Source organism: Microcaecilia unicolor, chromosome 5 (genome assembly GCF_901765095.1).
Source record: "Microcaecilia unicolor chromosome 5, aMicUni1.1, whole genome shotgun sequence".
NCBI classification, from domain to species: Eukaryota; Metazoa; Chordata; class Amphibia; order Gymnophiona; family Siphonopidae; genus Microcaecilia; species Microcaecilia unicolor.
The window spans coordinates 237,111,431-237,128,091 of record NC_044035.1 but is presented as its reverse complement, the minus strand read 5'-3'; the positions used below and the strand labels follow the sequence as shown (position 1 = coordinate 237,128,091).

At 42.2% G+C, this 16,661-nt stretch overlaps 1 protein-coding gene across 6 annotated transcripts in view; it reads left to right on the top strand.

Annotated features, from left to right (window-relative positions):
- The window catches only part of SPICE1 (spindle and centriole associated protein 1), a 143,679-nt gene that overhangs the window by 34,160 nt on the left and 92,858 nt on the right, over positions 1-16,661 (top strand). For 5 of the 6 annotated variants that reach the window (XM_030203909.1, XM_030203908.1, XM_030203904.1 and 2 more), the window contains 3 exons: positions 4,062-4,207; positions 12,903-13,040; positions 15,013-15,272. In XM_030203909.1, the coding sequence (XP_030059769.1) occupies positions 4,062-4,207; positions 12,903-13,040; positions 15,013-15,272 (544 nt within the window). The remainder of the gene's footprint in view (positions 1-4,061; positions 4,208-12,902; positions 13,041-15,012; positions 15,273-16,661) is intronic. The other variant, XM_030203907.1, reaches the window with a different exon arrangement.

The window sequence follows — 16,661 nt, the reverse complement described above, 5'->3', positions numbered from 1 at the left end:
CCTCTCCCTTACACCAATCAAAGGTTGCAAATACACGATTGGTTCTTTTGTCCTTACCATCTCGTAAATGAAAAAAGTTATGTGTAACAAGACACTGGGCTGCCATAGTAACGAGGATATTATCAGAGCTTGTGATCAGCCAGAAATTCTGCATTCCTGCATATGGCTAATAGCAAAGACCAACAGCCACATACAGAAAAGAAAGATGGGGCATGGGAAGCAGTGCAGCACACCTGAAGTAGGACAATAGCCACGTATCTACCCAATGGAACAGATTATTGCTCAAGGAGTGTCATCCTGATCTCCCTAGAAACTAAGATACCCACCCCATTTATTTTCCTCTGTGGGTGAGATGCCAGGATAGCAAAAGCGAAGGAGTTATAACTACTAAGAAGCCCACCTTCTAAGATTGGTCCCTTGTATAAGGCAAATTGAAGACTAATCTAGATCAGTGTTTCCCATTACGGTCCTGGAGTACCCCTTGCCAGTCAGGTTTTCAGGATATCCACAGTGAATATACATGAAAGAGATTTGCATATAATGGAGGCAGTGTATGCAAGTCAAATTCATGTATATTCATTGTGGATATCCTGATAACTTGACTGGCAAGGGTGTACTCCAGGACTGGACTTGGAAAACACTGATCTAGATAACTTCCATAGGCATTGCCTCTTAAATGGGGGATTTAATCCTTTGACATTGATAGTTACTACCTTAGCTTGCAGCCTGCTCATACTACAGAGTATACACAAACAAAAACATATTGGACTGGACTCAAAAATATTAAGATACCAACGCTATCTATTGACCTGAATAACACTCCCCATCCCCAATCTCTTCCCCATATTTCCCTTACCCCTCCTCCCTATCTCACCCTCCCCCCAACTGTAGTCAGGATGAGCGTGTGAGGAAGGAACCACCAAACCACAGGATCAGCACAAGGGATCTATCATAACTTTAAAGCTTGTAACAGGGAAAATACCATTTACTGTCCGATTGGTACCAGTCTATTAATAACCGACTCTACAGAAATGCATCTTCTTCACCTTCAGGGCTGAGGATTCTCAAGTAAGCATAACTGTTGAATAATGAGAACAAAAGAACCAAGCAAGTAACTGTTCATTTGGCCACTGATTGTGCATGGGGAAATTGCTTAGGTTGGTGGCGAAGTCTGCCTCTCCCCGATGGGACTATCTCCCATTTAGGTGGTGAGTCTTTCTGCACAGAAAGCTCGACCATAGATTCTGTATGCTCTGACCAGCCAAGCTTAATCAAAGTGTGGATAGCCATTTCCCACAACATCGCTCTATATGAGTTTCCTTGAGTCTGAAAGGCTAGACCAAATGGACATGTCCATCTGTAGCGGACATGATCCTCTCTGAGGGGCCCTTTTACAGAGGCATGGTAGGCTCTACATGCATGTGCACGCCAGAATGAGACAACTGCAAGGCTAGCTTGCCTCCCTGGTGGTAATTTTGGATTTGGAATGCGCACATAACTCCTGGACAAATGATTTTTTAATTTCCTACCACACACGATGTTAATCGGCAGTTGGTGTGCGCCAGCCGGTCACTGTGCATGTAGTGCGTGAGTTTTTACCACTAGGTCAATGGGCAAAAGTAAGGTCTCAGGCCGAAAATGGATGCGCATTGGTTTCAATTTTAGCTCACGTCCATTTTATGACCCCTTAAAAAGCCCTTTTTCCTAGATATGGTAAAAAAAATAACCCAGCGCATGGCCAAAACACGCACTCGCACTACCGCAGACCACGTTTTACTGCGGCTTAGTAAAAGGACCCCCCCCAATTTGCACACAATATCATGTAGCTCCCCTTTGCCTCTGCAAGGTAGTTGGAGACAAATCCACAAAGATTTGAACTCGTGTGTCCCATAGGAGCTTCTCTTGCTTACAAGCTGCCAGTAATACTGTTTCACCGAAAAGGAATGAAAGCAGGCAGTGTTATCTTTTGTTGAATTTGCTCTTAAGGGACCTTGATCTTGTCCACCAGAGACTGTTTCCTCACCTGCGCCAACAAATGGGAGGATATCATCTCTAGCACCACATCTTTATAATCAGGAATCTCTGTGAGTCCCTGTATACAGAGATTGTTTCTCCGACTCTTATTTGTTAGACATCTCTCCATGCTGTTTCTGCAGATTTGCATATTGGTGCTCCAGTAGTCATCATGATCCTCAACCCAGTTCACTGTTTCTTGTATACGGTGGCCTAATTTGACCAATTCTGCCCATAGCTCCAATCCAAGCGCAACATATCTGCACGGGCCACTGCTATCTCATTCTTAATATCCACCAACCAATTCTTGATCTCATCCATCAATAACGTTTATTTTTCCTCGCTCGTTTGGGGATTTTCTACTGTCAAATTGGCCTCTCCACACTGGGTTGGCATTGCTATACTGTTTTCATCCTGCTGGGGCTGTGAACTGCTCTGATACACAAATTCATGGTCAATATGTCTCCTTTTACACAAATCGTCCAGTAGCAGTGTGTCTCACGTACTCTTATATTACAAAAGCAAGCCAAAAATTGTGTTTACGGAGGTAGATGCAAGCTGATTCCCCTGGTTTAGTGAGGAGCCATGGGCTTAGGCTTCCATTCGGCCCAGTGACATCACTTCCTCTGTGGTCTTTGTTTTTGACAATAATTAAATCTCATGTAGTGGTGAACCTGATGTTCATTTTATATAAGCTAATAAAAAACTTATACTATTTATTATAATTTTCTGTGAATAATGTTTTTGTTCATCATTAGTACATAAGTGCAAATCCCTAAAACTTTCTGGAAACCCTTTCTATCTAGCTGCTGTTTGCATTCTAGTCTTGTATCACTCTTCTTCTTTTATCTGTCCATCTCTCTCCTTTTCATATTATTTGATCACTGTCTTCCTTCATCACTATATCTACCTGTGTGTCATACCATTTTATCCTTCTGTCTTCCATAATTTCCTTTGCTGTCTCCCCTATGTCATTGCCCTCCTTTTTTTTTTTGTCTTCTGCTTCCTGCCGGTGTGAGCACGCAGGCTAGGCTGCTGTGTTGCTGATTTAGAGGCTTCTGAAATTTGTGGAAACTCTGTACAATTCTTGCACAAGTGCCACAGTTCTGACTAAGGAGAAAGGAAAGTATCCTGGTGTTACAGGTGATCGGGATAAGGAATATAGTGAAGACCAAAATATTTAACATTTTTTTTATTTTACATTTTTATTAAGATTTCCATTACAAAAAACAGCTAATATGTAACAAAAATACGAAAAAAGGAGGAAATAAAATGTGAAGCATCAACATTCCACCTTACTACTACTACTTAACATTTCTAAAGCGCTACTAGGGTTACGCAGCGCTGTACAGTTTAACAAAGAAGGACAGTCCCTGCTCAAAGGAGCTTATATTTTCAATACAATCACTAGAGAACCCCTCCCCCCCAAATCCCACCTTCCCGTATCAACTCTTATACAAACAGACATACATAACAGGTAAATACACATCCAATTTGCAGGATAGCGCCTGTTTGGAAGTTGAGAATAATAGCAGCAAGATTAGACCCCTCCAGTTCTACCTATAGACAAAGAGAACCATAAGAGTACTATAAATTATAAATCATAATGGTATAGATGCCCATGTTCTGTCATGTTGTGCAGATTTGCCTTTCAAGCCACATACAATTTTGTCATACCTTCTCAATTCTGCACATATGGCTTTCCAGGTACTAATTGTGGGTACCTGTGTAGACATCCCCAACACCACTAGGTGAGTGTCGGCCTTCCAAGAGCAATTGCTATTTAATGGTTCCCTCAGAGTCTCTGTGTTGAGCTGTTTAGAATGAGAGATGATGCTTTTTGTATATTGTACATATTTCCAAAGCTGGTAGGTATATTTACTACCAAATATGGCACAAGCGTTGATCTATTTGATTAGAAATTTTGAAAATTACAAGGTGCTGAATTTTAACATGACAAACATTATTAGACTATTTTAGGATTGTAAGAACATCTGTTTCATTTTAATTTTCTTTTTCTCTTTTGCTTGTAATTTTGTGGCATTTAGAGTGCTCCATCTTTTGAAAGAAAAGGATGAATCTGCTTTGCAGCTTTGGGCAGATGAAAGACTCAAGACAGATGGAAGAACACAAGTAATGATCCCACCTTTGACTCCATGTACACCTGCTGCTTCTCAACTACCGGACCAGACAGGTTAGCACTTTTAATGGACAATCATCTCATAGAATAGTAAGGAACAAGTTAGGTATTCTACTTGGAAACATCTTTAGGTAGCGTAAATCAAAAGAAATGTGCCTTTAAACTATTTTTATTATTCCTTCATAAGTGTTACTACGTATCATAAGAAAACATTTTTCATTTGAAAAGAAAAAACATTTGCCCCCATTTTCATCCTAACAGTAACAGAGAGCCGTAGAATGAAGTGGTATGTAAACAAATCTTCAGTTCAATTTTGGTTGCCTTATCTCAAAAAAGATATAGCAGAATTAGAAAAGGTTCAAAGAAGAGCAACCAAAATTATAAAGGGGATTTAACTCCTCTCATATGAGGAAAGGCTAAAGGGATTATGGCTCTTCAGCTTGGAAAAGAGACGGCTGAGGAGGAATATGATTGAGGTCTACAAAATCCTGAGTGATGTAAAACGGGTAAAAGCGAATTGATTCTTTTACTCTTTCAAAAAGTACAATGACTGGGAGACACTCAATGAAGTTACATGGAAATACTTTTAAAATAAATAGGAGGAAATAGCTAAGCTCTGGAACTCGTTGCTGGAGGGTGTGGCAACAGCAGTTAGCGTATCTGGGTTTAAAAAAGGTTTGGACAAGTTCCTGGAGGTAAAGTCCATAGTCTGCTATTGAGATAGACATGGGGGAAGCCACTGCTTGTCCTGGGATAGATAGCATGGAATGCTGCAACTATATGGGTTTCTTCAAGGTACATGTGACCTGGATTGGCCACTGTTGGAAATAGGATACTGATGGACCATTGATCTCGCCCAGTATGGCTATTCTTATGTTCTTATGAAGTTATTCCTATAACATAGTAGTATAATGTACATATGTCATCTCTTGAATTTAGACCACCAGAGAAAAAGAATTTACTCTTGTGCTTGCCTAGGAAGGGAATAGGGAAAAGCTTTTCTGAAGGAGCATTTCTCTGAGGACAAGAAAGACATGCAGTTCTCACATGTGGGTGACATCATCCACGGAACCTCAGTATGGATACTGCCCAATGTTCTACAATTTCTAGAAGTCTTTGGCAGGCCCGACCATGCGTGTGCATGCTTTCTTGCCTGCCCAACTTGCATAGACCCGCAAGTTTTCAGTGGAGCATTGAAGACTCTACATTTTTCCCTCAGATGCGTGTTTTTTTCCCTTTCCATAAGTATTTCTTTGTCTTTCCTGCCTGTTTCGCTCTGAGTAGTGTGGGACCTATTTTCTTTTCAGTTTTTTTTCTTTAAACCCATTTTTTGTTAGTGTGTTTATCTTTTTAAAGTTTGCTTTTGACTCGTAACCACTTGTAACCACTCGCCTCCACCTACCCTCCTCTCTTCCTTCCCGTTCACATTAATTGATTTGATTTGCTTACTTTATTTATTTTTTGTCTATTAGATTGTAAGCTCTTTGAGCAGGGACTGTCTTTCTTCTATGTTTGTACAGCGCTGCGTATGCCTTGTAGCTCTATAGAAATGCTAAATAGTAGTAGTAGTAGTGCTTCCTTTTACATAGCTTGTGGTCTTGGCCTGAGATCCTGGCCGGGTCTTTTATTTTTGGGGAAAAAAAAGTGTCTTACACCACTGAGCTGTTTGATTTCGCCTAAGCCTTGTTTCCCAATATGTCCCAGAAGCCTCCCAGTGGCTTGAAAAAATGCTAGAGGGTGTGGTAGGACCATGTGTGTGACAGATCCTCACAACTGGTGCCTGCCATGCCTTCACCCTGCCCATAAGTCCTCTTATTGTAAACTCAAATGCAGAAAAGGATACAGAAGTGTTGAGAGGCCCTGCTCAAGAAACTTCTATGCGCTGAAGTCCAGTCCATTGACATCAGCAGCGGAGGCCTCAGACCTCACGGCTTTAGGATGTTCACCAGACACTGGGGACACATTGGCATCAAGGAGGTCTCCCCCTGCTTTGACGTTGGTAGCACCCGCTCGGGACGAATATATCCAAACCCAGCACTGGAGACACATGAGGATTCCGCATTGTCCTCATCACTATCAAGGGATCCCGATGTCATGCATTGGCATTGGTCCTTTTTGAAGCACTGTGCCAGGAGTTCGGTGACACCAGCATCTCTGGTGCTTGAGAAACATTGGTGCTGAGAGGACCGCTCCCTTTCTATAGAAGCAGTAGTGATGTGCAAGTCTCCCTGAAGCTGGGACCCCATCTCTGATTCAACTCCAACATCTTTGCAGGCTGTCCCCATACTGGCACTGACCATGCCTTTATTGATGCATGTCCCTGAGGAGTGGCTTTGCGTCATGTTACAAGAGGAACTGAAGCATGTCCTGGCTTGACATGCTGCTGAGGTCTCAAGGGTGTTGGTGTCAACTGTGGTGCCCCCCAAACCATCTTGGAGACCTACAATCTGCCTCTCTGGAGGTCATCAACACTGGTTCCTTGTCGGGCATCGGAGCTGGCACTGACTGATTTGGTGCTCCTTTCCAGCCCATTGGGAAATGAAGTGATTCTAGAGTTCAGGAGAAGACCCATACCTCAATGCTCTTGTGTAGAGCGTGGCCCAAGGCAGGTACAGACTCTGACTTCTCATCAAGAGTTCTTTGCTAAGTTTGGCACGGACCGTTCCTGGGGTTCAGACATTGAGTCAGAAAAACCCTCGGATGAGAGATCCCTTGGCCTCCCTTCTGACCCCTTTCTGCCTCAGGAAAGGAGAATGTCTCCCCTAGAGGAGCTCTTTTGTCAGTTTTTTTTCAGGGAGATGGCTGAGGCCATCCCTTTAAGTTGGAAGCTGAAGATGAGCCCAGGGTCAAGATGTTGGACATCCTTGATTATGACTCCTCACCTAAGGAGGCTGCGAGAAAGTCCATGTACAACATCATTGACTACACAGATGAGTAATTGGGAGATCTCTCTCAGTGTGCAGTTTTTAACCAAAGAAGGCAGACTCCAGGTATAGAGTCCAGAAGGCTCCTGGATTTGAGAATTAATAGCTTCTGCACCATTCCATGGTGGTTGATTTGCTCTCAAAGTCAGAAGCTCGAGGACCCATGCCTCAGCTCCCCCAGGCAAGAATACTTGCTCTCTAGAGTCTTTTGGGAGGAAAGTGTTAAAGTGTTCGATGCTCATTTCCGGCATCCAGTCCCACCAGCCCTACTTGAAGAACTTGGTGTGCAGTGTGATGAAGATGGCAGACACACTCCGCCTCCAGAGAAGGCCACAGAACTCTGTCAGCTAGCATCAAGCAGAAGGAGTGTTGAAAGCACTTGGCCCAGGTAATTTTTGATGCTTTTGATGTGATGTCCAGATTTTCTTTATTAGGTATTGGCATGCACAGATGCTTATGGCTGTGTATCTCTGACCCAGAAACAGCAGTTCAAGAAAGGCTGGTGGATGTCCATTGCTGAGATGAAAATCTTTTTGGGGTGGAAGAGCTTGCTGACCTCATTAAGAAAAGTTGTGACCTCATAAAGCCTCCACCTCTAGGAGGTTTTTGGGTGCTAGTTGGAAGGGTTTCTACTATTTTCAAAGGTGTAAGTTCACTCCCTTGACTCGTCCTCCACAGCAAGCCCAGGCCTCATGCTCTTGTCCTCGGCAGCAGTGGGCCCAGAAGTCCCAATGAGCTCCCCACTTTTGACTGGTTCCAGCAGAGCACAGCTAAAATAAGTTTTCCTTTCCGGATGACCTATTGGTAGGAAGGAGGTTGAATTTTTTCCAAGAAAGGTATCCTCTTGTAACCTCAGACTGATGGGGTCCTACAAATAGTCTGGGAGGGTTACACCCTCATTTGCCGTCAGTCTCCTCCAAATTACCCATTGAGAGCCTGAAAGTTCAGCTCTCAGCACAAGAAAGTGCTTGCAGAGGCGCTCTCATCCCTTCCCTGTGCAGTTGAACCCATTCCACTAAAGGAAGAAGGGATTCTATTTCAAGTACTTCCTTGTGCCCAAAAAAGATAGGGGGATTTCATCCTATCCTAGACCTCAGGGCCCTGAACAAATATGTGGTCAGTGAAAAGTTCAGGATGATTTCCCTAGGCACCCTTCTCCCCATGCTTCAAGCAAACATTTGGCTATGCTCCCTGGACTTAAAGGATGCTTATACCCACATCCAGATACATCCCAGTCACAGGAGGTATCTCGGATTTTAAGTAGGGAAACACCACTACCATTATCGCATTTAGCCATTTGGCCTCACATTTGCTCCCAGAGTGTTTACAAAGTGTTTTGCTGTAGTCACAGCATTGCTACAGAAATGGAGTGTATGTGTTTATCTACCTGGACGATTGGCTGATAAAGAACAAATAAAGGACGGTGCTCAAGGATCAACGCAGAGAGCTATTTGGGTGTTGGAGCTACTAGGGTTCGTTATCAACTACCCAAGGTCCCACCTTCTCCCAATTCAGCAGTTTGAGTACATAGGAGCCTTGCTAGACACTTTTGAAGCTTGATCCTACATATCCCAGGTTAGGACGGATGCTCTCATTTCCATCGCCCATTAGGTTCAGAACAGCTGGCAGGTAACAGCTCAGCAGATGCTAAGGTTGTTAAGCTACATGGCCTCCACAGTGCATGTCACAACCATGTCACTGCTCGATTGTGAGGTGTTCAATGGACTCTGGCTCCCAGTGGTGAGCCCACAAGGAATTTAGCGGATGTCATCTTGGTCATCCTAGAGCTGGTGCAGTTGCTTCTGTAGTGGACAGTTCAGAGCAATTTGACTCTGGGACTTTCATTCCAAATTCCTCATCCCCAGAAAATTCTTACCACAGATCCATCTTAACTGGAATAGGGTGCTTACATAGATGGGCTTCACATTCAGAGACACTAGTGCTTTCAAGAAACTTGGCTTCACATCAAGCTCCTAAAGCTATGGACAATCTGGCTGTCATAGATCAGCTGTTGAACCAAATTATTCTAATCCAAACAGGATGCCATATAATATATCCTCAAGCAGGGGGTACGGAATCCTACCCCTTGTGTCAGGAAGCATTCAGGATGTGGCATTGGGCCTCCAGTCATGGCATAGTACTCAGAGCCACATACCTGGCCGGCAAAGACAACAGTCTGGTGGTCAGGCTGAGCAGGGTACTGCAACTGCATGAGTGTTCCATTCATATAGGCATTGCCCAAAAGACCTTTCAAGAGTGGGACACCCCCTCAGTGGATCTTTTGCTACTCATTTAAACAAAGTCTCTTGTTACTGCTCCAGACCACACAGCAGATTAGTGTTGATCTTTGTCCTGGATTTGGGGAAGGGCCTGCTGTATACGCATCTTCCCAAACTTTGGTCTGGAAGACTCTGTTGCAACTCAAGCAGAAGTTGGGACACCATGATTCTCATTGCACCTTACTGGCAGAGACATCTGATTCCCTCTTCTGGAGTTATCCTCCGAAGAACCTTTTCTGACCCTCATCCCACAGAACGAGGGATCACTTTAGCATCTCATCCTCCAATCCCTGGGCCTCACGGCTTGGATGTTGAGTGCATAGAAATTGCATCCCTTTGACTGCTGAGGGTGTTTCCAGGGTCTTTGTCATCTGGTGTGAGGGCAAGGCCCTAGATTCTTTCTCTTGCCCTACACAAAAACTCCTTGAATAGCTTCTACATCTCTCAGTCTGGTTTGAAAAGCAACTCTGTAGGGGTTCACCTCGGTGCAATTAGCGCTTACTGGCACTGTGCAGAGGGTAAGCCCATCTCTGTATAACCTCTAGTTGTCTGTTTTTTTATGAACTTTGCTTCTGACAAAACCCCTCATCAAACCTCCTACTGTATCATGGGACCTCAATGTCGTCCACACCCAGATGATAAAAGCTCCTTTTAAAGTCACTTGATTTTTGTCATCTGAAGTATCTGACCTGGAAGGGCTTGGTTTTGGTGCCGTTAGCTAGCAGAGTTGGTGAGCTTCAGGCAATAGTAGCTGACCACCTTACACAAAGTTCCACCATAACAGAGTAGTTTTTCACACACATCCTGAGTTCCTTTCTAAAGTAATGTTGGAGTTCCATCTTAGTTCTTCCAACAATTTTCCTGAATCCTCATGCCCATCCTGGCAAAAGTGCACTGCACAGTTTCGACTGGAAGTGAGTCTTAGCCTTCTATCTGGAATGGACTAAAGACCATAGATAGTTCACCCAGCTTTTTGTTTCTTTTGACCCAAACAGGATGGGGGTAGCAATTGGTAAACACACTTTATCTACCTGGCTAGCAGACTACACCTCCTTCAGTTGTGCCCGGCCTGGGTTGACTCTGGAGGGTCATATCACGGCCCACAATGTCAGAGCTGTGGATGCGTCAGCCTCCATTGAAGAGATTTTCAAAGCTGCAACATGGTCTTCAGTCCACACGTTCATATCTCACTACTTCCTTGAGCAAAATTCCCGACGTGACAGCCAGTTTGGTCAGACAGTTTTGCAAAATTTGTTTGGAATCTAGAATCCAACTTCTCCCTTCTAGGCTACACTGTCATAACAGGGTTTTCTGTTTGTTAGAGTTATTAATTATTGTTGGCCTTGCCTTTGCAAGTCCCTGTTGACCGTTGTTTTTGGTGAACCCGGTAACTAGGGATTCCTTCATGTGAGAACTGCATGTTCTGCTTGTCCTTGGAGAAAGTGAAGTTACTTACCTTTAGCAGGTGTTCTCTGGACAGCAGAACCCATTTTCTCAGATATCTTTCCACCTCCCTTAGGAGTTAGATTATTTATGCCTTTTTTATCCATGGGTCCCATGTAGGGTGGGCAGGAAGGCATGCGCGCATACACAGGCCTGCCAAAGGCTTCTAGAAATTATAGAACAGTGGGCAGCATCCACACCGGGGCTCCATGGATGACGTCACCCATGTCTGAGAACATATGTCCTGCTAGCCTTGGAGAACACCTGCTATAGGTGAGTAACTTCGCTATATCTCTTGTCTATTATACAGACCTTTTCCCAGAAACAATGTATACATCCTATCTATAAAAACTTAATTTTCCAAAATAGCCTAAAATATGGAAAGTAGTATTCATTGATACAAGTTTCTTAGTTGTAGTACCTGTGTTGTGTAATATCCAAAGTTGCAGCTCCCTCAGTATTAGTTTCAGTAATTTTCTCTGTCCAGCTATTACATTTGTACATATTATCATCCTTCAGGCTCACATTTAAGGGGGAAGTTATCAACGTGGGCTAGTGTTAATATGTGTTATTTTAATGTTAACCCCAATTATTTGTAACTAGGTCTCGTATTAAATGGGACCTGTGCTAAAATAGCATGAAATGAGTTGGTGGTAAAATAACACATCTTATGAGTAGCCCATGTTGATAACTATGCCCCTAAATCTTTGTCATTTAGCTTTAGTGTTTTGAACACTGATGACAATTGTTGATTATTCAAATATTTGTAGAGCTCAAAGTTTGGGGATTATTATTGTTATATACCATTTACTTGCACCCAAGGACAATCATGATGGTTTACATAAAAATCCAAAATAAATTTGTCCACCTAACGGTCACAGAAAAGTATGTAATAACCAATCAACAAAAACAGAACAAAAAGAATTCAGGAGGAAAAGGGATGAGGAACCTCTGTGCCACTCAAACCCAGGAAAAATCAAGGTTCAGAGACTAGCTAGTAAAACCAGAATTTTGAACCAGACTTAAATTTATCCAAAGAAGTTTCCTGCTTACGGTGAAGGGGCAAATGATTCCAGAGCTGCATATGAGAAAGCAGCAGGTGAGTGCTTTGTAACCAAATTCTAGCTAGTGGTGGGAAAGCACATAAAGAAGCCTGTGATAACTGCAGATTGTAAGCTGCAATATAAAGAAAAACTGACAGGTAAACAGGTTGACTGGTGTGGAGTGCTCTGTGCAGCAGAATGAACATTTTAATCTGGTATGTTACTAGGAGCCCCAGTGCTAAGTAGGGCAGCAAACAGAGTGATGTGACCTAATCTTCTATTTTCAATCAGAAGTTTCACCACAGTATTCTGTATTGGCTGAAGTTGTCTTAGTTTTCCAAATGAAGCTCACTGTAAAATACATTACAAGAATCAATACGTAATAGAACAAGGGCACAGAGTAATGACATCAACTCTGGAATATCCAACCACTCTGATCCTATGAAGCACAAAAAAGATGACTTTGTTATAGGTGTCATTTGAGGCCCAGATATTATGGAGTGGTCAAAACATCTCAAACGGATAACTTTACGTTGGGCTCCTGGATAACAGGTAAAATGTTAGGAATAGGATGTTGTCTTTGAAAGCCACCATAGCTTTACATTTAGTGAGGGTTCCAAACCAGCTGTTGGTTTCATCTTGAGCCTTAAACCTGTGGCATCTGTTTACTTAAGACAGGAGGCCCATGTAGAGAGAACAATGCAAAAGGCCACCTTTGTCGTTTCCCTGATTCTCAGGAATTTGTTGCCGGTATTGTTTCTTCTAGAAACAGGTGAAGATCTGGCTCTTCTGCAGATCATTTTGCTTCTATTGGTTTATTGTGGTGTGTTTTTATTTTTGTTAGGCAAGAGAGCTGTATAACTTTTGTTGTGGTTTGGTAGGGGGGTTTCGTTTTATATAATTATTAAGCTTTATGTTTTATTTTGGATGTTATGCTTGAGTTGTGCATGTTGTAAAACATAAGCTCCTATTAGGATTATATGCATATAATAAATGAAATGAAGCCATAATTCCATAAAGGATTATTGCTGAAGAAATATCTGGATTTTTGTTTAAGCAGCATTGAATGCCACCACTGCTGTTCACAGGACCATGTCACAGCTTCTGACTGAGGATGAGCGATCGGCAGAATCAACTTCTGTGATTGGACAGGTGCTGAATCCTCTCCAGAGAAAGCAGAAGCAAGCAGGAACTAAAGGTTTTGCCTTTAAGTAAAAAATTATTCTTTTGAAATCTACTACTACTACTACTACTATTAAACATTTCTATAGCGCTACTAGACTTACGCAGCGCTGTACAAATTAACATGAAAAGACAGTCCCTGCTCAACAGAGCTTACAATCTAAATTGGACAGACGAACAGACAGCTAGGGGTAGGGAAATTGCAGTGGTAGGGGTGATAAGTGAGGGTGTTGAGTAAGAAATCTACTCTGTTCCATACTTTGATGCAATCTCTCTGTAAACTGTGCTTGAGCTTCTGTCTGTAAGATTAAGTTAGGATAGAAGGGGATTGTACTGTGCAACAAAATGCTGTCTGTAGTGACTATTGCATAAGTTCAGACTACTTTTGTGCCTTTTATCTTATTTCTTGCCTTGCCAATACCATTTTCTGCTTTGGTTATGTCATAACTTTGCAGATATGAGAAAGAAGGGTGCTTAGGTGTGGGTGAAGTGGTAAATCTGATATGCTTGTTTGCCTAGGATGGGGTAAAAATGACAAGATGACAAAAATGTTCTTGATAAGGAGAGAGAGATCTTATAAGGGGTTCTGCTTGCCAAGTGGTCCCTGTAGCATATTCTTGCAGAATGAACAGAACTAACTGGGAAGACTGGATAAGCCAGATGGCCTTTTTCTGACATTACTTAATATGTTAATATGTTACAAAGGAATGTGGGTAGTTTAATAACACTAGCCAGGAGAACAACATCATTTTTTAAGTGTTTTCTTAGTACTTCCAACAAGAGGATAGCAAAATGTTTTTAAAAATATACATATTACCTGCAGGGAACAGAAGACTTGATTATACTAGAATGTTCCAAGAATGTTTGTCACTGATGCTGGGAAGAATGTTCCTATAATATTGAGAGTCCTTTTCCTCTTTCTAGTCAGTTCCATGTAGTTCCTGTGCTGCAAGGTTATTTCTCTTAGAAACAGAGAAATATGATGGCAGATAAGGGCCAAATGGACCATCCTGTCTGCCCATCCTCAGTACCACTAACTCTTCCTTTCCTAAGGGATCCTACATGCCTGTCCCACACTTTCTCCACAACCTCCACCAGGAGGCCATTCCACGCATCACCACCCTTTCGATGAAAGAGTATTTTCTTAAATTCCTCCTAAGTCTGTGTCCTCTTAACTTCATTGTATGTCCCCTCATTGCAGAGTTTTCCTTCATTTGAAAAAGGCTCGCTTCCTGTATATTGACGCCACTTAGTATCCACGTACTGTTCCTAGAAGTTTTTCCTCTATATTGTACATTTCCAATGGGAATTTTCATTGTATATGATGCAGATTGTTGCAGATTGAGAAATCATAAAAATACACCAATGACTATATAAAATAGATCTCCACAAATTCTTTTAATTTTTTGTTTTTCATAAATTTCTGTAAAACTCAATGTGGCAGAAATGGTGAAATTAATGTGAGAAGCAGAAATTTATAAACCTTTTTTCAAATTTGGCATAGTAAAGTGTAAGGGCCTCTGTTCTGCTTTCATTTTTTTCCTGCAATTTTTTCTTGCAATTTTAGATTGGCTAAGTGGAGTTGGAGAACCAGCTGTCCATCTTACATTTTCATGGTCATTTCGTACTACTGTGGAAGGTTTACAAAGTTATATCAGCTTGTACTGTTCTACTTTGGGGCTATCTCTACAAGGCATACCCCTGCATTATAACATTGGCATTATAACATTGATGTGACATCACAAAGTGGTCCTGGTAGCCAATCAAATTATGACTTTTAACAGCTTAGTGTCCAAAGTCATGTAATGGTGCAATTTATCTTGGAGCTTGGGTGTCCTGGATCATCTGCGTGAAGTTCAGTTAATATGTGAGTCTTCTTCACACATTTAATAGAGAAGTAAGTTTATTATGTGACTTATATTTGAATAACAATACTGACAATTAGTGCCTTCATCCATATTAAATCATTTTTTTCTCCTCCTTTAAAGTGAAAAAGAAATCAAGTTCTTACACTCCATCTTACAACAAGACAGACTACTCGCTCTCGGACACAACGTTTCACCTTCAGAGTAATCAATCTAGCCTGGATATCTTGAACCACCTAATAAAGGATGTGGAATATGAACTGGAAGAGTATGAACGGCAGACAGGGCGTCAGGTGACAAGTTTGCAGAAGAGTTCTGGGCTAACAGGATTCAGTCTGACACTAGTAAGCTCTCTAAGTCGGCTAGTGCGCTACGTCAAGGAGGTAAGGTGGTTTTGTGTTGTTGCCACTTCAGTTATATTTTTGGAATTTTCAGTCCCCTTATAAAGGGATTTGAATGTTGATACTGCAGAGCTAGAAACAGAGAAAACTGAAGGCAGGTAAAGCCCATGTGACCTATCCAGTCTGCTCATCCATATCATCGACTATCCCTTCCTGTCCCTCAGAGATCCCACATATCTGTCCCAAGCTTTCTTGAGTTCGTATACAGTCTGTTTCCATCACCTCCATCAGGAGGCCATTCCATGCATTCACTACTCTTTCCATGAAGTAGTATTTCCTGGGGTTACTTCCGAGTCTGTCTCCTTTCACCTTTACTCTGTTCCCCTCATTCCAGAGCTTTGTTTCAATTGAAAGAGACTCTCTTGTGCATTTATGCCATGGGGTTATTTAAATGTGTCTCTCATATATCCCATCTGCCTTTCTTCCAAAGTCTACATATTGAGATCTTTAAGCCTTTCCCCGTACACTTCATGGTGGCCCTTGACCATTTTAGTAGCTGTCTTCTGGACAGACTCCATCCTGTTTATATCTTTTCGCAGGTGAGGTCTCCAGAATTGTGCACAGTATTCTAAATGAGGTCTCAACAGAGACTTGTAAAGAGGCATTATCACTGCCTTTTTCCTGCTGTCCATTCCGCTCTCTATGCACCCAGGCATTCTTCTGGCTTTTGTGTCACCCTTTCTTCGTGTTTGTCCACCTTAAGATCAATACATACGATCTCCCCCCAAGTTCCACTCTTCACCCCCTAAATTGTACTGCTCTCTCTAGTTTTTGTAGCCCAATGCATGACCCTACATTTTTTAGCATTAAACATTAGCTGCCAAATTTTGGACCAAGTTTTACCAGGTTCCTCCACGTTATCCACACCATCAGGGGTGTCTACTCTGTTGATGATTTTGGTATCATTTGGAAAGAGGCAGGCCTTACCAGACACCCTTTTTGCAATATCACTTAAAGAACTGGACGAAGAACAGGCCCTTGTGGCACACCACATATAACATGCTACTAATTGGGTTTCTGCCAGGTACATGTGACCAGGATTGGACACTGTTGGAAGCAGGATACTGGGCTACATGGACCATTTGGTGTGGCTCAGTATGGCTGTTCTTGTATTCTTAACGTCCCTTTCCTCAGAATGGGTTCCATTTACCACTACCCTTTGTCTTCCACTTAACCAATTCCTAACCCATTCTGTCACTTTTGGGCCCATACCAAGGACACTTGGTTTATTTATAAGTTGCCTACATGGAACTATGTTGAAGGCTTTGCTAAAATCTAAGTACACCACATCTAGCACTTTCTCTTGATTAAATTCTCTGGTCACCCAGGCAAAGAAATTAATCAGATTATCAGATTTGTCTGACAAGATCT